Source organism: Arabidopsis lyrata, assembly GCF_000004255.2.
Source record: "Arabidopsis lyrata subsp. lyrata unplaced genomic scaffold ARALYscaffold_8, whole genome shotgun sequence".
NCBI classification, from domain to species: domain Eukaryota; kingdom Viridiplantae; phylum Streptophyta; class Magnoliopsida; order Brassicales; family Brassicaceae; genus Arabidopsis; species Arabidopsis lyrata.
The window spans coordinates 10,482,431-10,508,033 of NW_003302548.1; the positions used below are offsets into that span (position 1 = coordinate 10,482,431).

The following is a 25,603-nucleotide window of genomic DNA, read 5'->3' on the forward strand; positions in this document are numbered from 1 at the left end:
ATTTTTGCCAATGTTTACAAATATCGTCAGATGGCTAATGTTTTATTATTTTGTTATAGAGCTGGAGCCTGACTACAATGAAATCCAAAACTTTGAGACATTTATGCGTAAGGAAGGCTCTACGTTCAATGTCTATGCGGAATTACGGAAGAAAGTCGCTTTAGCTGGTGGTCCTACATGTGATCCTACGTTGGAAGATAAAATGCGTGATCAGTTTAACAATCTTAAGATAGATTAGATGGTTTTCATCGTTTTAATTTATTTTTTGTTTATTTTAGGGTTTTATAAACTATGTTTCTGCTTGGTTCTCTCTATAATATTATATTTGTTTCGGCAAAATAATAGAACATTTTTTTATAGATGGTGTTTTGATCTATTAACGCTGCAATGAAGATTTTATTTTATTATTCCTGTCTTGCGTTCTCTTATACTTTTTTTTTTATATTGCCGGTGTATCTTTATAATTACGCAATGAGTTGTAAGCACCATAAAACGCGATAGTTAAAACACATAGTTTCTTGTTCGTTGACCGTCAAACAACTTATGTTATCTATGATTCGTTTGGCGTCGAAAAAGAAAAATAAAAAATCAGACTGTTAATTGGAACAACTAAATGAAACAACGTCCTATACTGTGAGATGCATGATAGCTGCTGTATGTTGAGTAGGTACTTTCGTTTGCTATATGGTTTCTTGGAATTTTATACAGGTCTCACGGTTGTGTTATCTATTCATTTTATCTCCAAGTAATATTTTAGGACCATATTTGTGAAGTTTAACAAGCTATGGAAAAATAAAGTTTCTGTCATTATAACTTGTATTTATGAGTTGACATTAATTTAAAAAGTAAAATTCGTTGTGCTCGAATCACGTATATGGTTAATACTATATAAGATGACAAAAAAAAAAAAAAAAAAAAAAAAAAAAAAAAAAAAAGGTTAATACTATATAACATATCATAAAAATATAATATTTCCAGTTTTCAGTTTACTTTTTATAGTTATTTTCGTGAGATTTTCATCTTCTCCCGAAGTTATGTATAGGTATTACCAATGCATTTGTTGTTAAAGTAAATATTCTATAAAATTCATTCTTTTTTTACAATCAGTATAAAAAGTAAAATTTGAGTATATCTAAAAAATATATTGGTTAGTAATATATATCGCAATATTAAAATATAATATTTCCAGTTGTTCTATTAATGAATACCATAGTAGATTATTGTTATATTAAATTTTCCGTTGGTTTCCTCTGTGTTCACGATCTTCTTGGTTTTGGAGACAATGAAACGTGGTAGAGGTGAGGAATAAGATTGCAAAGCTTGCATACGTTATATATTTTATGTTGTCGTATAATTATAATCCTTTTTTATAAAAGATTCTTGTCTATCACTCTGATTTGTTTTCATTATGACTGTCCGAAGGGGATCATCGACGTATACATCGCCATGTTTATAGTAACAACTTCGACTATTTACTCGATGTACCCAAAGATGGTGCGAAAAATGCAAGAAATTATCGTATGGAGAAACTCAGAGCTCGAAGGATTACCTTCCGTAATAGATTATCGGGTTAAGTCTATAATTTTTAAAAAATTTATTAATTTAATTAACAAGATCGCCCACACACGCGTAATTAAGTTGTAGTGACATATTATATTTTCCGTTGTGATTAATAAATATTCACGATTTCTAGGCATGGAGTCGATAAATCGAACACGTGTTATCGCAGCATGTGAAAACATGATATCTGATGAATTATGTGCGTTATTAAATTAACGACCTCCTAAGGATGTTTGTTGTCGTGCGAGAGCGCGTCGTGTAGCAATCCTTAAATCAAAACGGATAAAAGCGAGAACAAGACCACCAGAAACCGGTACGTAGCTTTTTTATATTAAGTTTTAATTCTCGAAATTGTATGTGTGATTAACAAAGAAAAAAATGCTATATACAAGGGTTGGTGTTGCCGATTTGCGAAGATGATTACGTGCATTTCCTCGCAACCGATTCAGATTTTGATAATGGTGATAGGGAGAACCAAACAGACGACGATGATGCAATGGATGACGATTTGGTTGAACATCTGGATAACGCCGATGAGTGTATTTTGGAACAGGAAGGGTTTGGATCCATACCGATCGTAAATGTGAAACCTGGATTAACAGAAAACGGTACTTACTATGGTTGTTTTTTGATTTTTTTTTTTAAGATACTTGATATTATTGTGTACATGAGTGCTTCTTGTGTCAGGTTATTTTGATGATGGAGATCCGTTTTATACCTGTCAGAATTGCGGTGCTTATATGTTGTTTGGCGAGCGGATTAACAAGCGTGGAGCTAAAAATAGGCCTATATTTTCTACGTGTTGCATGAAGGGTAAAGTGGAGCTGCCTAAACTAAAAAATCCTCCATCTGTGGTTATGTCGATGTTGTATGGCAAGGATGAGACAAGCAAAAATTTCCGTGGTTTAATCAGAGCATACAATATGATGTTCTCATTCACGTCGCTTGGTGGTCAAATTGATAATTCCGTGAACTATGGGAATGCACCGTATGTGTTTCGCATGCATGGTCAAGATTATCATCGCATCGGTGAACTTTTGCCTGGGCCTTCCAAAAGTCCTGCTTTCTCGCAGCTCTATATTCATGATACCGTAAACGAAGTCTCGAATAGGATGGGTGTTATGGGGTGAGTTGTTTATTGTAATATACTTTTTATATTATGTCTACGAATTAACTTCCGATTTTTGTTGTTTTTAATTGTTTTAGCGAAAAAAGGACCGGGTAAGAAAATAAAGAAGAGTATCGTTAAGACCTTGAAGGATATGTTAGATGCTAACAACCCACGCGTCATCGTGTTTAGATTAGCTAGAGATAGATTAGCAGAATGTGAAGATACCAGCGGCTTTAAGTTGATTTTGAGAAATCATCGAGATAGCGACGGTAGAGTACAAAATATACCTACGACTGACGAGGTTGCTGGGCTTATCATGGGAGATGTAAACCCTAAACCGCGTGATGTAGTGCTTCAGGCTAATTCTGGAGGGTTTCAGCGTATAAGTGAGCTGCACCCATCCTACCTCCCTCTACAGTATCCTTTGCTTTTTCCTTACGGTGAGGATGGATTTAGGTTAGGTATCGACATTGGATTCATCGATAAAGGCGGGCTAAAAAGAACAAAGGTGACGATGAGAGAATTCTTTGCGTATCGCATTCAATCGAGGCGAGGTGAATCTCCTACGATTGTTATATCCAGGAGGTTATATCAGCAGTTTCTGGTTGATGCGTATACGATGATCGAAAGCAACAGGCTTCGTTATTTGTTTTTTAACCAGAAAAATCTCCGCTGTGAAAGCTATTCGCAGATTCTTAAAATTTCTAAGAAAGGAAAGAAAAATCTTTCCACATAAGGCAATAAAATTATGATACCAGCTTCTTTCACCGGAGGGCCTAGGTACAAGACGCAGCATTATCTTGATGCGATGGCTACTTGCAAGTATTATGGCTTTCCTGATCTTTCTATCACTATAACTTGTAATCCTGCGTGGCCCGAGATCACTAGGTATCTGGAAAAATACAACTTAAAACCCGAGGATAGGCGCGACATCTGTTGTAGGGTTTTTAAGCTGAAACTCGATAATCTCATTCATGATCTTACCCATAATAAGAAGCTGGGAACTGTCTCTTCTGGTAAGATTTACCAAAATTTTATAGCGATATTTGTGTGTCGCATAAATTATGTGTTATTATTTTAGATATAGAATTTCAGAATCTTAAATTTTTATCCTCTCATTCTGTAATGTTTTGTATGTTTTACAGTTTTATACACGATTGAGTTCCAGAAAAGAGGTCTACCACACGCACATATGGTCCTGTTCCTAGCTCTAGGATCAAAACTGCCAACTACTGATGATATTGATAAACATATTAGTGCAGAAATTCCTGATCCAGAGTTAGAGCCGTTTTTGTATGAAGTTGTAGCAGATATGATGGTGCATGGTCCATGCGGAGTTGTTAATCCCAGCTGTTCGTGTATGCAAAAAGGCAGATGCACCAAATACTACCCTAGGCCTTATAGTGATCAGACTAAGGTTGATGACGAGGGGTATCCTATTTATAGACGGCGGGCGGATGGCGAATTCATCGTGAAGCAAAAATTTAATGTCGATAATAGGTACATCGTTCCATATATATAACGCTTATTTATCGAAGAGGTATCGTGCTCATATAAATGTCGAGTGGTGCAATCAATTACGATCTATCAAATATCTCTTCAAGTATATCCACAAAGGACCCAATTACATTAGAGCAAAAATACAAAAAGATGGTCAAGAAGAGGAAGTCCATGACGAAATAAAGCAATATTATACATGCAGGTGCCAAATGATACTAATAGTTTATAAAATGTTATGTTATCGTCTTAGACTAAATACTATTGTTGGGAGTTCTGAAATTATTGCCTCCTTCTCAATATTTTCTATGTCCTTTCGTTTATAGATATATATATATCTGCATGCGAGGCCACTTGGAGAATATTAGCTTTTGCTACACATTATCGGTCTACACCAGTAGAAAAACTTACATTTCATCTCCCTGGTGAAGAGGTTGTTGTTTTCGATCCGAATGATCCTGTTGATGAGGTTATAAGTCGCAAATCTATTGGTCGTACAATGTTCTTGGCTTGGATGGAATGTAACAAAGTGTATCCAGAAGCCAAAAAATTGACATATGCGGATTTTCCATCTAAGTTTGTTTGGAAAAGCAGAGAGCGTATCTGGAAACTCCGAGTAAAAGGATTCTCGATAGGAAGGATTATGTATGTCTCTCCTTCCCTTGGAAACAAGTATTATCTAAGGCTTCTGCTAAATTCTGTAACCGGTCCTACGTCTTTCGATGACATCAAAACGGTTAATGGCATTTTATATCCTGAGTTTGTTGATGCTTGCAATGCAATGGGGTTGCTCGCAGACGACCGAATTTTTATAGATGCTATAAAAGAAGCGAGTTATTTCGTGAAAGGTTTACCCTTGCGAAAATTATTTGTGATGATGATCATCGCCGGAGATATAGTAAAATCTTTGCGAGTTTGGGAGGAGACTTGTGATCTACTGTCGGAAGGTATCTTATTTGAACGTAGAAGAGTGTCGAGGAATCCGGGTAGGTGGATCATCTCTATTGTTTATGAAATATATATAGCTGTCTTATTAATTGAATAATAATAATAGCATGTCTTGTGTGGTTTTCAGCTTTGACGCTTTCTGATAAACAAATAAAAAATTACACGTTGGCGTCTATTAAACTCTTGCTACGGGATAACGGGAAGACTCTGTCTTCTATTGAAGGATTTCCGCAACCTGATGATATATCTCTTGATACGAGCACAAATCGGCTGTTGTTGGATGAGCTTGGTTATAACCACGAAACAGAAGCGGAAGATCATGTGAGACTTCTAGCGACGATAACAGATGAAAAAAAAAAGTTTACGATTAAGTGATGCATGCAGTTTTAGATAAAATAGGCGGTGTCTTTTTTCTATATGGATACGGGGGCACAGGCAAAACGTACGTCTGGAGTATTTTATCGGCTGCTTTAAGGTCTATGGGACTTATTGTTCTTAATGTAGCGTCAAGCGGGATAGCCTCTTTGCTGATGCCTGGAGGTAGAACTGCACATTCAAGATTTTCGATACCTCTAACGGCTGATGAATTTAGTATGTGTGCGATGAAACCATCATCCCATCTCGGTGAGTTGGTAAAACAAGCTAGCTTAATTATATGGGATGAGGCTCCTATGATGAGTAGACATTGTTTTGAGACGTTGGATCGTAGTATTTCCGATGTTATGAGATGTAATACTGATCGGCCGTTCGGGGGTAAAACAATTGTCTTTGGAGGAGATTTTAGACAAATATTGCCAGTAATCAGTGGTGCAGGTAGAGAGGAAACCGTTTTGGCCACTATTAATTCGTCGTATATCTGGGAAAGTTGCAGACTGTTGAGGCTAACCAAGAACATGAGACTTTTAGATGGTAATTTGGATGGTGGTGCACAGGAACTCAGAGATTTTGCAAAATGGATTCTTGACATAGGAGATGGTACAATTAACAAGACAGACGATGGCGATGCTGATGTGGAGATTCCTGATGATTTGCTGATTTCTAAATGTGGTGATCCAATCAAAGCCATCGTACATAATGTTTATGGGTCAACGTTGGTCAAGGATAAAGGACTTTCTTTTTTCCAAGAAAGGGCTATTCTTACTCCGAAAAATAATGACGTGTGCGTGATCAACGACTATGCGCTATCAAACATGGAAGGTAAAAAATTAATGTTAAAAACTTACATTTGAAACTGAAAATCATGCGTAAGAATGTTGTTTATTATTTTAGTTTGGTAGTAGATTTAATGTTGCTTATTATTTTAATTTTCATTCATGTTGATGCCCCGGGGTTGTTAGGTGAAGAGAGAGTCTATCTTAGTTGCGATAGTATTGAATTATCTGATGCGGACAAAAGAGATAATATGGTTTATACACCAGAGTTTTTAAACAGCATCGAAGTCTCGGGGTTGCCAAATCACAGACTGGTATTGAAAGTCGGAGTTCCAATCATGGTTCTAAGAAATATTGATCTTAAGAATGGACTTTGTAATGGTACAAGATTAGAAGTGACTCAGTTAGCAAATCAGGTTATAGAAGCTAGAATTATTACCGGTACGAAAGTTGGAGACATAGTTGTGATTCCTAAAATGTTCTTGAGTCCCACCGAGACGAAGTTTCCATTTAGAATGAAACGTTGTCAGTTCCCGATTGCTGTTGCTTTCGCAATGACGATTAATAAAAGTCAAGGTCAGACTTTGACTAATGTAGGTTTGTATCTACCTAAGCCTGTCTTTTCGCACAGGCAATTGTACGTTGCACTTTCGAGAGTCACATCCAGGAAAGGCCTCAAGATACTGATAACAGATGATAGGGGACAGCTTCAAAAGACCACTAAAAATGTTGTTTATCACGAAGTTTTCCAAAACATTCGTTAGTTTGATTCTAGGGTTTTTGTCTCCTTTAACTAGCTGTTTTGGGCTTTCAGTTTATGACAATTGTTTTGTTTTAATTTTATTTTCTGTTATACATTTTGTGTATTAAATGGAAGGAAATTCCAGCGGATATTGCCATCTTTTAATAAAAATGTTAAGAAAATAAAATGGAAAATGTCACGCAAAATGTTTTTTTTTTTAAAAAAGGGGGTTGTGACGGTACGTGTCGTGACAAAGGAAAACAATCGAACGTAAAAACAAAAGCGTTGGGACGTTTCCCTGTCTAGGTTACTTCCCTATATATACCGTAGTTGTTGAACGTTTTTGTGGGCAGAACATTGTTTTACTCCGCATAACGATTTTTTTGCATAGAAGCAGATATGTCTTCTCGGTTCACATCGTCTTCTATTGAACGTTACAACGATTTCTCTCGGTTGGACCCTGCAATAGTTGGATGGCATGTTCACGTTTAAGTTTTGCGTCGCTTCCACACCGATGACTATATATCAAAGGGTGGGCTAGGGTTACTTCTGGTTGATGATAAGGTATCGGTTCGAAATAAGATTTGGCTTTTATTTAGATATGTATTAGACTTTGTTGTTATGGATGCTTGCGGTTTCACGATTTTTGTGATTTTGGTTTTGGCAATTTAGTTTCTAATTGTTGTTTCCTTGATCCGGTTCGTGTTCCATCGATAATTTATTATTTGGTTTTATGGATGCAGGGTAATCAGATCGAAGCGCGTATTTGTTCACCGTTGACTTCTCATTATTCAACGTTTATTGAAGAAGATGAATTCTACACTATTATGAATTTCAGAGTTGTGGAGAATTCGGGATTCACTAAACTAACAAGGAGCGATTTTAAGATAATGTTCTATGATGGTACTATCGTTAAAGAAGCATCTTCGTTCTCTCAAGATGACTATGTTGTCGCTACACCTTTTGGTGCTATTTTCAATGGATATCATGATGCTTCTTATCTGATAAGTAAGTTTAGTTTGTTATGCTTTTCAGAACGTTATGCGGTTTTAGTTATTTGTTTTGCTAATGTAGAAATATTGATATTTGCTTGTAGCTTTGGTTGGGCGGATCATCGAGGCGAGTGGTCTTACGAACGTGACTGATGAACCATCTGTCATAGGGGGATACAGATACTCATTCACCATTGAAGATCAAGAGTACGATTTATTTTATCCTTGGTTATTTGAAATTATAATGTAATATATTTATTGAAATTATGATATAATATATTTATTGATTCATATACATTTTTATTTTGATAAATAAATAGGAAGAAGACCCTCAAATGTTGTGCATATGGAGAAGTGGCGATAGAGTGCTATGATCGATTTAGAGATGTGATTGGTGCGGATGCTACGTGTGTTCTACGCTGGTGGAAAGTTTATCAACTCCTTGATGGATGGAGTCATGTTCGTATCTACAGCCACCCCCCCCCTACTCGAAGATTCTGGTCAAGAACGACGCGGATATCGTCGAGGACTCTTGATAAATTAGTATTTATCATATTTAATATATGCTTTATTTGTTTCCTTAAACTATGCAATGATGCGTTTTGGTTTTAAGTTATGACATATGACTTATTTTTTATTATTATTAATAGAAACTCTCTTATTATGAAAGATGCACTTTGTTATGAATTGATAGCGTGATATATTTGGAAGATATTCACTTCCTATACTTTATGCAAAAAACCCAAAAAAAAAATGGCAAATATGGTAGATTTAACTAAAATTGGAAAATCTACAAAATATTGTCGTATCTCTGTGAAATAATTATTACTTTTTGTTACTTCTGATAATTCCGGAACTAATGTAAAATAATTGAAAAATTCGGATCTATATATATATATCGATTTATGCTTGGGTTCGGTGTTTATAACCACCATGATCGATGGAATCGTTTAGAGGTGATGGGTGGCCTTTTGACGTTATCACCTATAACAGAAATATGTTCACTATATCGTCTCTGAATCCGTTGATCCATGAATGGAGTATTTGTGTTAAGATTTTGCATGTTTGGCACGACCTCGACGATGTTAGTAATTCACTAAATCTTATTTTGGTGGATAATCAGGTTGGTAATTCTTCAAAATAAACTGTAATGTATTTTAGCATGTTAAAGAAGTTTTGCATTGAGATGTTTTCATGTTTTGTATTTAAATCAGGGTACGAAAATACGGGCCGCCATTCGCGAAAGTTTGGTAACTAAGTTTTCGCCATTACTGATTGAGGATCTCTGGGTGATATTAAGAAAATTTTTGTTAACCCCTGATGTCGACTTAGTCAGAACAACTCCACATAGATTCAAGATTCAGTTCTCTCCTGATACATGTGTTGAATATCTTAATTTCCTCACATGTGATTATGATTACTTTAGCTTTGGGAGGTTTCGTGATATTCGTACGGGTATAAGTAATCCATATATCTATGTAGGTGAGATTATATTCGTTTCTTTTTTGGTTAGGTTTTTCCTATAATTACTCTAATCATTAGTTCCGATTGTTTTCTTTAGATTTGGTCGGGAGGGTCGATAATGTGAATGACATACAACTCGTGCAGACGGTGGGCTCTTCGAAAGATATTTCTGTGGTTTATTTTGACCTGATTGATACAGAGTATTGATTCTTAGTCTTATACAGATATATAATTTTATTTTCTCTCAACAATATTGTCATAATAATGTCAATTGTGATATAAATTTGTAGGCTTACGCATTTGAATTTCAGACTGACCGGTGAATCTGCCTTTAAATTTCATAAACAGTGGAAAGATAACATCGATGATGTCGTGGTTTGTATCATCAGATTTGCTAAAATAGTGGCTACGTCTAATCGTATGTGGCATTGCACAAACATTGGTTGTTCTAAAATTATGGTAGATCCTCCGCTGCCTGGTGTTGTAGAACTAAAAGAATGGTTTGCGGATGATTGCGGGAGTCCTAGGGCGGTCTTCAAAGAAGCTCGATTGACCTAATTTTGTATCGCTTTCTATTTTTCGTTTGGATGATTTATCTTTAATTTACGGATTACAAAGTCGGTATTTGTCATCGGTTTTAACATGTCGAAAGATTGTTAGACATTTCGCTTTTAGAGAGTTTTGGTAATTTAGTCTGAAAGATGTTATATGATATTAATTAAAAACTCTGTTTGAGGCGACATGCATAACTTGTCATTGGTTATTGTTTTTTGTATTACTCATTCAAAAAAGTTGTTCGTCAAAATGCATCGTGTGGTTTCGGTTTTCGTCGTTAGGTAAAATAGAACTGTATTTGCGTGCCTAATAACTTACACCATTTGTATATATTATTATTATGTTGTTGATAATAGAGTGATATATTTTTATCCCTAAATTTCGTTAGTATATATTTCAGTTTAACTGTTAAGATTTAGTTTCTTTTTTTCTAGACTTAATTTATTAATCTTATGGATAAATTCTATATCGTTTAGTCAATATTCGTTTTTGTTTATTTTCTGATTTAGTTTTTAATATATATTTTCCTTTTTATGTTCTTTCCAAATAATCGTTAGGTCTACATATACGTATCGCGCATTTATTTCTCATTGGATTGTTTAGCCAAGTAATCTTTTGGTATGGGTTCTACAATGATACCTTTTACCTCTGATTCATGTGATGCTGGTTATTTTGATATTGCGTCTCTTAACCCTAACATGGGTGAGTGGTCTGTTTCGGTGAAGATTTTGAATTGTTGGTCTGTTTCGCGTGGCTCGGGTAGAGAGCTCAATATGATTTTGGGGGACAAGCATGTTAGTTTTTTAATAACTTACCTTCTATACATGTTTTCGATATTAAATTGAATTGATTTTTTCTTTAACATTTAATTTGCAGTTCACCCAAATTCAAGCCGTTGTTCGTGATGAATTAATTGATAATTATTTTTCAAGATTGATAGTCGATGAGTGGGTGAGCATTAAAAATTTTGATGTATCACGGGTTAACAGCATCTTGAGACCAGTACCGCATAGATTCAAGATTGTGTTTCGTTTGTAGACATTAGTGCAAAGTATTAATATGTGCTCCAGTAGAACCTATTTCAATCTAACTGAGTTTGTGAGTATATTGAGTGGTATTGTTAACCCGAATATTTGCGTTGGTAAGCCTAATTTATGTATTTATTTGTGCTTTTGGAGTTTATTTACGATTCATGTTCTGACTGTATTATTCATGTGTGTGTTTCATAGATGTTGTTGGCAAAGTTGTCAATGTGAGAGAGTTGGTTTTTGTTCCTTCCGTGGAACATTCTCACGAAGGATATTTTGAGTTGTACTTTGGTTTACGTGATACTGAGTAAGTCACTATTTTTTAAAGATTTAAACCAGAATATAAAGTCTTACGACTTCTTCAAATCTTAAAATTAGGTGTATCCATCTAGAGTATAGTTTGACGGGTGACCTTGCAGTCGAGTTCTATGACTTATGGAAGCGTCGTTCACGTAACACAGTGATATGTATTATCAGGTTTGTGAAATTAGAGCTATCACAGGAACGTAGGTGGAGATGTACCAACGTTTCAGGATGTACGAGGATTATGTTGAATCCGGATCTCAGTATTACCGACGAGATGCTTTGTTGGTAAGTATTTTTTGTTTTTTCCCCGTTTACAATCAAAACTCTAAAGTTGGCGACTGAACATTTACTGTTTATGGTGTTCTAAATTGGATGTCAGGAATCCTGAAAACGACCAAGTACCTATCATCACACGCAAGGAGAATGCCATGGAGTGATGATGTTCGTTGATTTCTTATTTTCTTGCAATTTTGTTTAGAAGATGATTTATTATTATTTTCTTAGCATTTATAATTTTATTGAATTTTTTAATTTCAACTTTTACCATATTTTATTACACTAAAACCTAAACAATTTACCATATTTTCTTACACTAGCACCTAAACAATCCCTTATCTCACATGATTTTACCATTTACACAGCATTATTCCCGCGCATTTGCGCGGGCAATCACCTAGTTACATATGAAATCCAAAAAATTACTTGTTGAATGTGTTGAAGGACAATATCAAAGAGTTATAGTAGTAAAATACCTTTATTTATTGTTTAATTAATTCTTATATAAATAAATAAATTCAAATTGATCTGGACTTATAAAATTTTAAGTTGTAATTACTAAAGAAAATATATATATATATATATATATATATATATATATATATATATATATATATATATATCTAGATCTTATTAGATAAAGTATGATAAGATCGTATCACGTGTCAAACTTCTCGATCTCAGATTTTGATACGTGTAAAAAAAAAATTTCCTTTTATTTATTTTAAAAATATTATAAGGAAACTATACGTATATATCTTATATAAAAAAATTCTAAAAATAAGATAATTATAAAAAAAATATACGTATCTTATCAAATAAAAAGAAAAATTTAAGAAATAAGTTATAAAGAAACTATATGTATGTATGTTATATAAAACAATTTTAAAAATATAAAGAACATAATTATAAGGAAACTATATGTATCTAATTAAATAATCTTATTGTATAAAATATAGTTTTTGAAGTTAACAACTCACGTGATCATGCCACCTGTCAAATTTATCGATTTGAGATTTTGCAATGTGTCAAATAAGTATTTCCTTTTTAATTATTAAAAAAGAAAAAGTTAAATTGAAGAAAGTTATAAATTTAAAAAGTTTTAAATGTAAAAAGATAATTACAAGAAAATTATACCTATATTTCCATAAAATATTTTGCCATGTGACAAACAAAAATTTGTATTTAACAACTTAAAAACTGTAAGAAGATAATTATAACAAAATTATAAATTTAAACAGTTTTAAGAATAGAAAAATACTATTATAAGTAAACTATACGTACATATAAGGAAATTATAAGTATATATAAATAAATTATATGTATATTTTCTATAAAAATCAAAATTATAAAATTATGCTAAATGTTTTATTTATAAGTTACTAACTGTACAAGAAAAAGGATCTCAAAATAGAAAAAGGATTAAGAAAATTATATAACCTATTATTAATCCTATATAAATACTCACCTCTATATAACCAAATAAATTGTCTCATATTTTCTCACAAAGAAAACTAATTTCTTCAAAAACACCACTATTGCTTTAACTTTATTCTATTGGTCAAGAGTTTTTTTTTCGTCATAAATTATTTTTACGATAATATTAGTAACTAACATTTGATTCAAAAATAATTAAAGAAATAGCCATGAGTCAAAAAAACTTTGGAAACTAATGTTTTTCAGCGAAGAAATGACCCTCAAACAAAAGACAAACATACATGTAATTAAGAAAAAAAAAAACATGAAATAAATCTTAATAACACGAAATCTCAAAATAAAGAAAATCAATACTGGAATTCTCAAAACGAAAGAGAGACATCCGACGAGAATCAGACGAAAAAACAATGTCATTTAAAAAATAGCATGTCATACTAAAAAATATAGGAGTAGCATGTGATTGTTAGACCATCTCCATCTCCATTGGTTACTTTTGGTGGGTGTCTAAAGATTTTTTTATAATTAATTTTCATGTTATTTAATTATGAGTGTCTTTAAAGTGTGCAAAATGGAGGTGGCGATGGTAGTGGTTGATGGTTACGGAGGTGGTGATAGGGTAGCTGTAAAAATAACAGGAATCATGTAAAAATGATTTATCATTTGTTGGAAAGATATCATGTCATTTATAAGAAAATATTTAAATCACAATGGTTTTCCAAAAATGGGATGTGATATTCAGATCCAAAGAATATATGACGATGAAGACAAATTAAATTTATGAACAGCGATGAACATAGACTACAGTTATTGTCGAAGAGGCTTGATCCGATGTTAGAGGAGATAAAGAAGGTAGAGAAATAAGATCAGTTGGGGAAAGAGGAGAAGAGCCGGTAACGTTGGTGTTAGTGTTGACGACGGTGGTTCAAGTTTGGTGGTGGTGGTAGTAAATGTTGATGAACGTAGTCGGTCGGAATTCGCAAGATTCAGTATTGATGGTGGTGCTGATTTTGATAGTAATGAGATTCAATTGTGGTGGTGGATCAGAGTAGTGTGACTCGGTGGTGATACCCGGCGAATGGGTGAAATGGAGATAGAGAAAAGAAAAAAAAAATATGGTGGTGAAGAAATCCATGAGAGGAAGAGAATGAGAAAGAAAGAAGAGATCCAGCAAAAATAAGAGATATCTAATGAGAGAAAGAGAGAGATTTAGGACTTTCTCGCTAGCGAGATGAAGGATAAAAGAGAGAATGAAAAAGGGTAATATATGGAGCAAAAGTTGACAAAAACCTTATAGCAAATAAACATTATTTAGTCAAATGTTATTCTTATAAAAAGATTTTAGCCTTGGGTTATTTGCATATTCCCTAATTCTTTATAAGGTTGCCTATTTCTTTTGAGGATATTTCATATTATCAAGTAAAGTTACAAGACATAGATATAGACTGTCTCATATTTTCTCTTTTCTTATTGTCACAATTTTATTATGACGCTAAACTTTTCATAAAAAAATTCATATGTGTACGTAACTCATACATTGTTTACACGTTATGCATATATCGTTCATATGTTTACGTAACTATATAGTTTTATCTTTTCTTATTGTCAAATTTTGTTTTCATCTTACCCACATTGAAATTATAAAGTGTAAATTTCAATAATACAACATATAAACATTTATGAATATCATAACTTATGATAACTAAGACATTATATAATTTTATAAATAGGACAACATTTATATTAGATGATTTGATAATTAGTATATTATGCACTATGCATAATAAATCTATTTAAAAATAACTAAAATGCTGCATTTTTTAAAATAAAAACAAATATTTTTCTATTTTTTTAGTTAAGCTTGCAAATTTTTTTAAGAAAATTAAAAATGATAATTACTCCACCTTTTTAAACTGACTACATTTTGTAAACTGCACACTAATTTTAATGAAACACTTTTCTTAGCTGCCCAATCTAAAGAGAAAGAGATTACAAAAACAATACAGAAATTGTGTCCCTGGATTTCAAGGTTTACTTCACCTTTGAAACCAAACGATAAATGGGTATAGAGGACGAGTCAAGAAGAATAAGTTGTTGAGTACTGTCTACGAAAAACTAGATTTGTCATTCCTCCTCATCAAGAATCACAGGTCTTGTTGGCATCCTTTCCAATGCTTTGGATGATTCTTTTCCATAAGGAGGAGGCAACAAACGTCGTACATCCGCAAATAGATCTTCACGTCCAGTCGCCTCTTTGAAAGCAAATGAATCAAGGACAAAGTCGGGTATTGCTGGTAACACTTCGTCCAAGAACGATTTTAAGGTCTGCACAACATAAGAGGTGAATTAACACAGTGACAAGAGTTTGATAGCAAGTAAAAAAAAAGAGTGTCAGTGAATTCACTAACGGTGCAATGCAAGAGAGCAGCATCGGTTCTACGTTTCCACTGGCCATTTCCAGACTCCGAGTGGAACAAATTGATCAATGGCTGTAGCAAGGTTTTGCTCCTGTTATAACGCTTGTATCATCGGAAAATAACAATAAATCGAGACTTAGATAGACCATTACCCTCACTATATCTCGAAGATTTGGTCGGCCTTTTCCATATTTCCCGAGAACCGACTCCCCATAGACTTGATATTTTTCAAGAACCTAAAAATCAGTAAGAGACAACAAATCAAATCACATATTTCAAATCAGATGTTAGTTAAAATTGTTGAAGATTCTATTTCAGAAAATTAATCTTCTTCAAAACCTGTCGCCTTGTAATTCCACTGCTTGGAGATCCATAAATTACAGTATCGACGTGGCCCAAAGTGTGCCAGGGACTACATAGCCAGCAAAGATTTCCATAAGTCAGTCAAAAGATTATAAATAAAATAGAACAAAACTCTCATATGATATTTAACAGTAATTTAGAATACACAGCAAAAGGCTTTCACATACTTGTAATATACAGCACGCCCAAGCATAACGCCATGAGCTCCAGATCTTAATGCGGCATCTGCCTACAGTTGAATGCAAGAAGTGTAGATCTGGCCTTTTAAACACAAGTCGCAACTTTGGAATCAAAATAAAGATCAGTTTCAGTAAGCTCACCTCAACCACAGAGTTTATGCCTCCATTTATTGTGAACTTCAAGTCCGGGAAATCACGTAAAAGGGCAAAGAAAAACTCGTATCTGCATTTGAGAAGCAGAAGGGCAGATGAAAATTGGAGAGATGTATGGAAACAAGCAGTGTAAAAGCAATTATCTTCCAAGTAGAAGACCATAAGAGAAATGGAAGCCATCCTGCACACACTTTAAGGGCGGAATTCGACGGTTATCTGATGGGCTAAGTCCAGACAGTAATGCTTTTCGCGAATGTATGATGAAATGCTTAGTAGGAGATAATGAAGAAACAATATGGATGAAATCACCTGAAGAAAAATAAAGAATTGAAAAGGTAAGGGAGGTTGATAGGATATGCGATAAATGAACTCTGCAAAAGTTGTTATTTGCCGTTGTTAAAAACTAAACACAAGAATGTCTGGGCATGTGTGAGCGCAGAGTAACATCAATCTCCATTTAGTATAGATATAATTTGAAGATAGGTGGAAGGTGAAACTTACAAAGCTCATTATATGAATCATGATCATCAACACCTATTCGACATTTAACAGTGACAGCTGCATTGGTATTGGAAGCAATGACAGACATAGCCTCACCAACAAACTTCGGGTCAAGCATAAGAAGAGCACCAAAACAACCTCGTCCACTTACTTTTGGGCTCGGACATCCACAGCTACAGAACGAACCAGCATGTCAGTATACAAGAACTTAAAGGAATGGAAATGGTACCAGTTGTTATGATAACTCAGCGGAAAGGAAACTTAGAAAGAGACACTCATACTTGAAATTAATTTCATCATAGCCGTAAGCATTAGCAAGCCTGGTTGCTTTAGCCAAATTTTCCAAGTTTCTTCCACCAATTTGAAGAACAATGGGATGCTGGTCTGGAGAGTATGCCAAAAAGCTGTCCTGAGCAGTACAAGAGTAAACACATAAATCAATTTGTCATAAACTCAAGAACTCAACAAGAAAAAGATAAAAAAGAAGGAACCCTTATTCATTGATTACCAGGTTATCTTCTTGATAGACAATGGTTTCAGCTGCTAACATTTCTGTGTAGAGCCATGCGTGTTTTGTTATAAGACGTGCAAGGGTCCTGTAGTGATTGTCTGTCCATCCCATCATCGGGGCTATACTGAATACGAATAAAAAAACGAGAGGAAGCTGAACATCATTCGCTATCGATGAACATAATTATCAAAAACAGAAAAGCAGAAACATTAAGCACACACCTGAACAGAGGAGGACTATAAGCGTCTGAAACTGTCATGGCTTCGTATCACCGTAGACTCCAGGACCAGATAATGAACTACACAAAGAATGTAAACATTAGCTTCATAACAAAACAAACGAACAATATTCAGAAACAGCTATTGCCTATAATCTCTCACTCAGTCTCACTCGTATATGAGCTTGCCACTAAATGAGTCTCAGGTTCATTCTTATGGATCGATTCCAATCAAAGAGCGTTTGTATCAAAACATTACATAATTCAAGATAACGTTTCAACAGGTTTATCTAACTCAAACAATCACAAAGTATAATGTCAAACTAGAAATCATCAATTCCAGACCTAAAAAGCGAATTTTGAATCTAAGTTTTTTGAACTCCATTGATAACAGAGAAACCCCAAGAACACCATCACACAAGTATAAAGAATTTGGAAAAATCCTGTAAAAATGAGAGAAACCAAAGAACCGATCATGAATTAAGCATAATTTTAGCACAATGTCTTTTGATTCGGCTGGGTCTAGCGATGATGTTGAGGAGTATCTAACGAAGACCAGACGAGAAGAAGAGGAATGGCTAATAAAGCATCGAAAGAGAACTCACGGTGGTAGTGGAGGAGGAGAGCGGCGACGACCGGCGGTGACGAGCACGCGAGAGAGAAGGCGAAATTGGATTTTAAAGTTTTTGTGGTCGCGATTGGTCTTTTAGTGGGTTTATTGGATTTGTTTTTTTTTTTTGTTTGGAAAAAATTAATTAAAATCATACCGTATCTTTTTTTTTTTTTTTGTCACAAGTCGTATTATTAAACCATCACAAGCCTTACAAAAATATATTACAGTGGAAACATCCACAACATAACTAAGGTCTGATTCTAAGAACACACTTTGGATCATCACATGAAGATTGATAATCCCTATTAAACTTAAACTTAAAAGAACAAAAGAGAGTCTTTAAACTGATTTAGAGTTGAAGAACGATATATTAACTAAAAACTAAACTTTGTCCTAGTCAACAGTCTTTATCCTGCAAGAAGACACTGCAGGAGCCAAAAATTCCTTCTGTTGATCTTTCCAAACTTACCAAAAATTTCTTGACAGAGTGAATTAACGTTTCTTTGGAGGTATCTGAAATCCTCCATCCTTCTTGTCTCTTTTGCGTTTGGAACATTCTCCTACTTCAAACTTTGAGGAGATTGGTGAATTGACTTCAGTGTCAAGACTTGGAGTGCAGTTAGATCCCTTAGAAGACTTCTTCTTGCTTGAATTATATTGAGGAATTGGCATTGCATAGGGATTCACACATTCCAAATTTTAGTCTGAAAGTATGGAATAGCAGTCTCTAATTCTTCAATAATCCGTGGAGCTCATCGTTCAAGCTACTCAACTGCTCCTTCTCCAGAATGGTCAAAGAGGACAAAAAGAAAACTTTTACTAAAGGTAAAAGCTCGTTGTCATCAAGAGACATGATCTCTATTTTGAAGACTTTCAGTCTCAAATAGCTTACTCAACCATTGAGGATGCCCTCTGGCAACATATGATTGCATTCTAAAACCTGTTAAGACACTATTTGCTATCTCATAAGCACCTCTGTTAGCTCTTGGTTGTTCCATGATAACAAACCAGTTTGGTTTATCATTTGTAAAACTCAACAACTCAGTTATGTGACCTATGATAGCTGGCCAATCCTTTGGTTTGTTAAGAGCTTGAATGATTTCAAAACAAGAAGCAGCAAACGTCACATTCTGCAGATTGTGCCAATTCATACTATCTAGAGCCCATTCCCAGCTTTTAAGTTTTGCTTCAAATAAAGAATGTACATGAGTATAAGCTCTCCGACTGTGAAGTAACACTTTACCAGAAGAATCTCTAACCACCCAAGCAGCTCCTGATAATTCTTTTTTCCTGGACCATGCAAAGCCAATGTTACATTTAAGCTCACCAATTTGAGGTGCAATCCATCTTTGTTCCAAAAAATCTTGAGCTCCAGGCATTTGAATCCCATTATTTTGAACAATCCACCATTGGTGACCATCTTCAAATGCTTTATCCACTATTTTAGTGGTCCAATCCCTCTCTCCTTCAAAAAGCATTTTGTTTCTATTTTTCCATAGAATCCACAGAATCCAAGGATTGACATATCTGATATCTTGAGGAATTGTTTTGGTTTGGGAAATCTGCACCAAGTGATTCAAGTTGGAATATATTGAATCTCGAAAACCATGAACAGGATAAGGCACATTAGACAGAGCCCAGACTTGTCTGGCTAGTGGACACTGAAATAGTATGTGGTTAACTGTTTCAATGCTCTGTTCACAGAATAAGCAACCATCCTTAGCAAGAATACCTCTAGAATTAAGCATGTCTTCTACTGCGAGAGCTCCTCTCAAAGCTTTCCAAATAAAATTTTTGATTTTTGGCGCCGTTTTGATATTCCATATTTTTTCAAAGAGAGGGCTTAAAGATGGTCTTGCTTCTGCTTCCTTGAAGAGCTTGTTGTGTGTTGACCTGCTACACAAATCATATCCAGATTTCACAGTATATAGTCCATTTCTTGTGTGAGCCCAACAAAAAGAGTCTGCAGTAGACACTAAAGGTCTCTGTCTTGAAATTAACTCAACCTCTTCCTGTGGAAACAACTCTTTCAATCTGTTCCAATGCCAATTTCTAGTGATTGGATCAATAAGATGTTGAACTTTCAAATTGATATTCATCAGAGAATTCAGAGCTAAAGCTCTTCTTGATTTGCCATCAAATACCCATTTATCAATCCACACATTTGTCTTTTCACCATTACCAATCACTCTTTTCAAGCCATCTTTCAGTAAACTTCTACCATGGAGAATACTACGCCAAGCATAAGACGGTTTTGTTCCAAAAGAAGCATTTAGAAAGTCAGAATTTAGGAAGTACCTACTTTTGAAGATTTGTGCAAAAAGACTTTCTGATTCATTGAGTAACCTCCAAGCCTGCTTTGCCAGTAACGCCTGATTAAAACACTGAAGATCTCTAAAACCAAGGCCGCCTAAGAACTTAGGCATAGCAAGTTTTTGCCAGCTTAACCAGTGAATTTTCTTTTTATCTTGAAGATTGTTCCACCAGAATTCATCATAATACTTGTCAGGCTTTTACAGAGACTGATTGGAAGTTTGAAGCATGTCATTGCGTAGACTGGTAAGGCCATTGCAATTGATTTCAATAAAATTTCTTTTCCTCCTTGTGATAGATAATTTGCAAACCAACCTGTCATTCTGGCTTGTAACTTATCTTTAATAAAACCCAACAATTGCTGCTTAGATCCACTTAGGCATTCTGGTAATCCTAAATATTTCCCTGTGCCACCTTCAACCTTGATTCCAGATTTTAATTGGATCCACTTCTTGATATCTGATTGCACATTTGCACCAAAGGTGATAGCAGACTTGTCTAAGTTAATCACCTGTCCGGATAACTTCTCATATTTAGCTAGACATAGCAAGATTTCTTCGCATTCCTCTTTAGAAGCTTTACACATTAGAAGTGTATCATCTGCAAAGAGAAGATGATTGATAGAAGGCCCAGCATTGTTGAATTGGATTCCTACAACTTTACCCTCTTGTTTGGCCTGATTTAAAAGATGAATCAAAGCCTCTGTACAAAGTACAAATAGAAAAGGGGATAGAGGATCCCCTTGTCTAATACCACGTTCAGGCTTAATAAAACCATAGGGTTGCCCATTAATTAAAACAGAGTATGTAACTGAAGTTACACAGCCCATGATCCAAGAAATCCATTTTTTATCAAATCCTAAGGCAATAAGAATTCCTTCCAGAAAGCTCCATTCTACTCTATCAAAAGCTTTAGACATGTCTGTCTTAAAGGCCATAAAGTCTGTAGACATCTTTTCATTAGTTCTCAAGCTATGCAAGATTTCATGAGCAATTAGGATGTTATCGGAGACTAACCTTTCCTCCACATAAGCTGATTGCGTTGGTGAAGCAATGAGAGGAAGGAAGACTTTGAGTCTGGCAGAGATAATTTTTGAAACAATCTTATACAAGACTGAACAAAGGCTTATGGGTCTAACATCTGTCATTTTGTTAGGATTTGGAATCTTTGGGATTAAACAAAGATGTGTGTGATCCCATTCTTCAGGAATGACCCCTGTTTTAAAAAAACCAGTCACCTCTGAAATAACTTGATCTTTAACCACTGTCCAATATTTTTGAAAGAAGAGTGCTGTGAAACCATTCGGGCCTTGAGCACTTTCACTATCAATAGAGAACACTGCCTTGTAGATCTCTTGCTCAGTTACCTCTTTGATCAAGGCTGAATTCATTGAAGCTGAAACTCGAGGCTGAAAACCTGCTAAAAGAGCATTTACACTACAAGGAGACGATGACTTGAAGAGTTTCTCAAAGAAGGCAGAAGCTATCTGACCTTTTTCTATATTCAAAGTATGCTCTATTCCATTTTCATCCAATAAGACATTCAAAGCATTTCTGATTCTTTTTTATTTAACTGTTGCATGAAAATAACTTGTGTTTTTGTCTCCATCTAGTAACCATTTTTCACTGCTCTTTTGTCTCCAAAAGATTTCCTCTTCATGAAAAGCCACACTCAACTGCTCTTTAATCACTTTGATTTTGTCCCAACAAGGAAATTTGAGGCTCAACTGCATATCTAACTCTTTCCTTAATCTCTGAATTCTACTCTTTGCATTGTAATTTGTGGACTTCTTCCACTCATGAATAACTCTTCTGCATTCAGCAATGCTAAAAATAGAGGAATGCTTACCCTTGGATATTTCACTGTTCCAGGAACTGTGAATAGCATTCCGAAGTAAAGGGTTGTCTGCCATTCTTTTATCAAAGCGGAATTGACCACGAAAAAGCTCTTGATCTTTAATGAATTTGACTAAAACTGGCCTATGATCTGAACCAGGCTTTTCAAGAAACCATTGATGAGAATTGGGGAACATTGAAAACCAAGCAGAGTTGCCAAAACATCTATCAAGCTTGCATTGGATCCACTGATAATTCCTTTTTCCTCCCCAAGTAAAACTATTTCCAGTACTACCCAATTCATGTAAACCGCAAGTATTTAACATGTCTTTAAACGGTCTAAAAGAAGAGAGCAATTTCAAAGGACCACCTAACTTATCTTTATTAGACAACATATCATTAAAATCTCCTATCATACACCAAGCCTCTTTTCTGTTCACACCCAACATGTTAATTCTTTCCCAAAGCAAAGACCTCAAAGTCACAACTGGATTTCCATAGACACAAGAGACATACCAGCTTTTTTTTCCTTGAGAAATTTGCATGTCCAAAAGGTTCTTATCTGCAGAAATAAATTTCACATCCAACTGTTCTTTCCAAAAAATTGCCAATCCTCCACTCATACCTTCTGGTTCCACTGTGTGAAATTTATCATAACCTAGCCATTTAAAAACTTTCAAAACAAAAGCATCAGAATTTTTTTGTTTCCATGAGGAATAAGATATCTGGGAAATGATCCTTTTTCATTTCCTTAAGATTACGAATTGTCCAGGGATTCCTCAACCCTTGACAATTCCAGCTTAAGATGCCCTACTGATACATCGGTGGTTCATCAGGAACCACTGTAGTTTGATCTGTCTTTAAGCATTTTGAAGCTTGACTTTCTGAAATCTGAGATTTCCTCTTGAAAACTTTATCAAACTGAATGTGATGAGTAGAGTTACTAACATGTGCTTCTTCTGCTAAATCAGTCATGGAGTTTTGAACAGAAGGTTTCCTCTTTCTCAGATTTTTTTGTCTCATACTCAAACCGGAGGAGCCTGCTTCAGAAAAACCTTCATTGAAGTCTTTATAAAAATCAGATGCAGAGAAACCTGGAAATATCGCAAGATCTTTATTTCCTTGTGAGACTAACTGCTTTGAAGGAGTTGCTTCTTTCATGGCATCAGCTAGCAATTTAGGTAAAGCTTGGGATGGTTGAGGTTGCTCACTAGTAGGAAGCAATAAACCTTTGTTCTTTTCAGTGATGGTTGGTAAGGAAGAAGAATGATTTTTCTCTTCTATTTTGTGAAACGGACACATATTCTTCTCATGAATTAATCTTTGACATTGGAAGCAGCTTTTTCGTATCCTTTCATAATCAAAACTTATGAGAACTATCTCCCCATCAGGAAGCTGCAGTTCTTTTGAGTTTCTCAGGGGATTGCGAACATCAAGTAAAACATTCACTCGAACATAATCTTGAGCTTGAGATTTTTCAGAATCAAAGAGAACCTGTAACACCTCTCCAGCACATTTTGCAATCTCCTTAATTGTTTCCTCCATGTAATAATTGACTGGAATATTACGAAGACGGATCCAAGTTGGAAGAAACATCAAGTAGTCCACCGGAGGCTTTTCAATCCATTTTTCCATTACCACGCACCAGTCATCTTGAGTCCAAACTCCTGTCTTTAAGATTTCAACTAAGTCATCTTCTGATTTGAAAATAAATTGAAATATTTCTTGAGATAAAGCCACTCCACGAACCCTGTTATTTAATCTCCAAATTCTGGGCATGTCTAAGATCCAATTAGACATCCTTTGATTACTAGGATTCAGAAATCTTCCCATGATACTGCAGTGATTCTTCTCCGTAGAACAAAACTTAGCTTGATTTGGAAGAACCAGAGGTTTATCATCTGCAATTGACATCTCTTGAATCGCTTTGTTCAGATCCATTACCGTATCCATTAAGAGATGCGCAGCAAACTCGTAATCACCAGAGAATCCTTTGAAGCACTGTGAACTTTCACCTTGTGAAAATGATTGCTAGCTTTGAAATTGGTTCAAAGAGAAGAAAAACTAGGATTAATTGAGATTCAGACCAGTAGATCCAAAAAGAGAAACCTTCAGAATAAAAGCACTCCGAAATCTGATGAAATTACAGCAGAAGAAATTCCCAAAACTGGACAGAAAACGTTGAAATCTTCCGGAGAAAGCTCTGCTCAGAGAGAAACCCAACTGAGAGAGAAGTTCTAAAGCCCAAATGAAATCGGGACGGCGATGAAATTGACGACGGAAAATATCTCTGAAAGTCACCTGCTATGAAAGAGAACGGAGAGAAAAGAAGTCGGTCGCGCACCGGTGTTATACCGTATCTTATTTAGTTACCGATTTCTAAATGTCTGCTGAAATTTATGTAAATTCATGTTATTTAAAAAATATTTAAATTTTTTTCGTGATTTTTTTAGGGTAATATTAGCAAATAGCCAAATTCTACACTAAAATTAAGAAACTAACCTTGTGTCAGATTTCTTTGGAAACTAAGAGGGTGTTATTGGTTTGTAAATCCATATAAGATTTGAAAATCTCTATTAATTATGAAATCAAGATATATAGATTTTGAAATAACATGTGTTTACCCATGTATTTGAATCCTTCGATTTTTCTCTTTCAATTCTATTCAAATCCATTTAAAACATAATTTGGATTCTCAAATCCAAAAACAAATGACTAAACGAATAACATATGATTTTAACTAATATTTATAAATAATAGAACCAATAACACATAATTTTAATTAGGATTTTAAAATTAATGATTGAATAACAAATGATTTTTGTTTGGATTTCTAATTCCTTATAAATCCATGAACCAATAACCCCTCCTAACTCTTTTCAATGTGGGGTATGGGTAGGACAAATACCAAATTATCATTTTAAGTTAAGATAATTACAAGACAATTCAATTATTTGGAAAAGATGAGACTTGCAGCGATAATTAATATCACAATTGTGGATGTAGGATTCACACTCGATTGTCTTTATGTATTTCAGTGGAGAAAAACTCTTGTAAAATCAGAAAATAAATATGAGAATTCGAAAGGGAAATTAACCAAGAAAATAAGTAAAGAAATTTGACAAGAACGAAATACAAAATGCCTTGCGAAAGTAATAAAGAGAGAAAGTATATTGTATTGCTTAGAAGTAATCAGTAAAAAGATTCGTCCTCCCAAACACATGCGTTTGAGGTTGTTTTTATAGAGAAAACATGATCAATGCGGTCATTTACTGCTCATAATCGCATTGATCCGCATTAATCATGTAGGTTACAATTTGACCGAAACGGCTTGAATTTGAACTATCTTGGGCTTCGCGTGGATCTTTCGAATTCTTTCTTGCTGACTCCGAACTCCCGCGCTTTGACGCTACCGCGAGCCTCGAACAATATTCTCC

At 34.7% G+C, this 25,603-nt stretch overlaps 2 protein-coding genes across 4 annotated transcripts; both read right to left on the reverse strand.

The window, feature by feature from the left end:
• Positions 1-14,969: 14,969 nt before the first annotated feature.
• On the reverse strand, positions 14,970-18,122 carry LOC9299922 (tRNA-dihydrouridine(20/20a) synthase). 3 transcript variants are annotated; one of them, XM_021015909.1, is made up of 12 exons: positions 18,011-18,122; positions 17,410-17,486; positions 17,186-17,312; positions 16,959-17,086; positions 16,678-16,850; positions 16,368-16,485; positions 16,165-16,246; positions 16,012-16,073; positions 15,821-15,893; positions 15,634-15,717; positions 15,473-15,553; positions 14,970-15,389 (listed from the first exon to the last, which is right to left on the reverse strand). In XM_021015909.1, exons 2-12 carry the CDS (start codon positions 17,445-17,447, stop codon positions 15,189-15,191), a joined length of 1,167 nt encoding a protein of 388 aa, XP_020871568.1. In that variant the 5' UTR covers positions 17,448-17,486; positions 18,011-18,122; the 3' UTR covers positions 14,970-15,188. The 3 variants fall into 3 exon arrangements, with proteins under 3 accessions (XP_020871568.1, XP_020871569.1, XP_002865587.1); XM_002865541.2 differs by lacking the exon at positions 18,011-18,122 and adding an exon at positions 17,751-17,846 and having other exon boundaries at positions 15,162-15,389; XM_021015910.1 differs by lacking the exon at positions 18,011-18,122 and having other exon boundaries at positions 17,186-17,307.
• A 4,840-nt stretch (positions 18,123-22,962) lies between these two features.
• Positions 22,963-24,478, reverse strand: LOC110228101. Its single transcript, XM_021024266.1, has one exon. The coding sequence runs from the start codon at positions 24,117-24,119 to the stop codon at positions 22,977-22,979; it is 1,143 nt and encodes a 380-aa protein (XP_020879925.1). The 5' UTR covers positions 24,120-24,478; the 3' UTR covers positions 22,963-22,976.
• Between the last annotated feature and the right edge of the window lie 1,125 nt (positions 24,479-25,603).

Coding starts and splice junctions, on each gene's coding strand:
- LOC9299922 (XM_021015909.1), bottom strand. CDS start 17,447: ATGACAGTTTCAGACGCTTATAGTCCTCCTCTGTTCAG. Junction 16,851..16,958: donor TATGATGAAATTAATTTCAA/GTATGAGTGTCT, acceptor TTCGTTCTGTAG/CTGTGGATGTCCGAGCCCAA. Junction 15,390..15,472: donor CTGCTCTCTTGCATTGCACC/GTTAGTGAATTC, acceptor TATGTTGTGCAG/ACCTTAAAATCGTTCTTGGA.
- LOC110228101 (XM_021024266.1), bottom strand. CDS start 24,119: ATGGATACGGTAATGGATCTGAACAAAGCGATTCAAGAGATGTCAATT.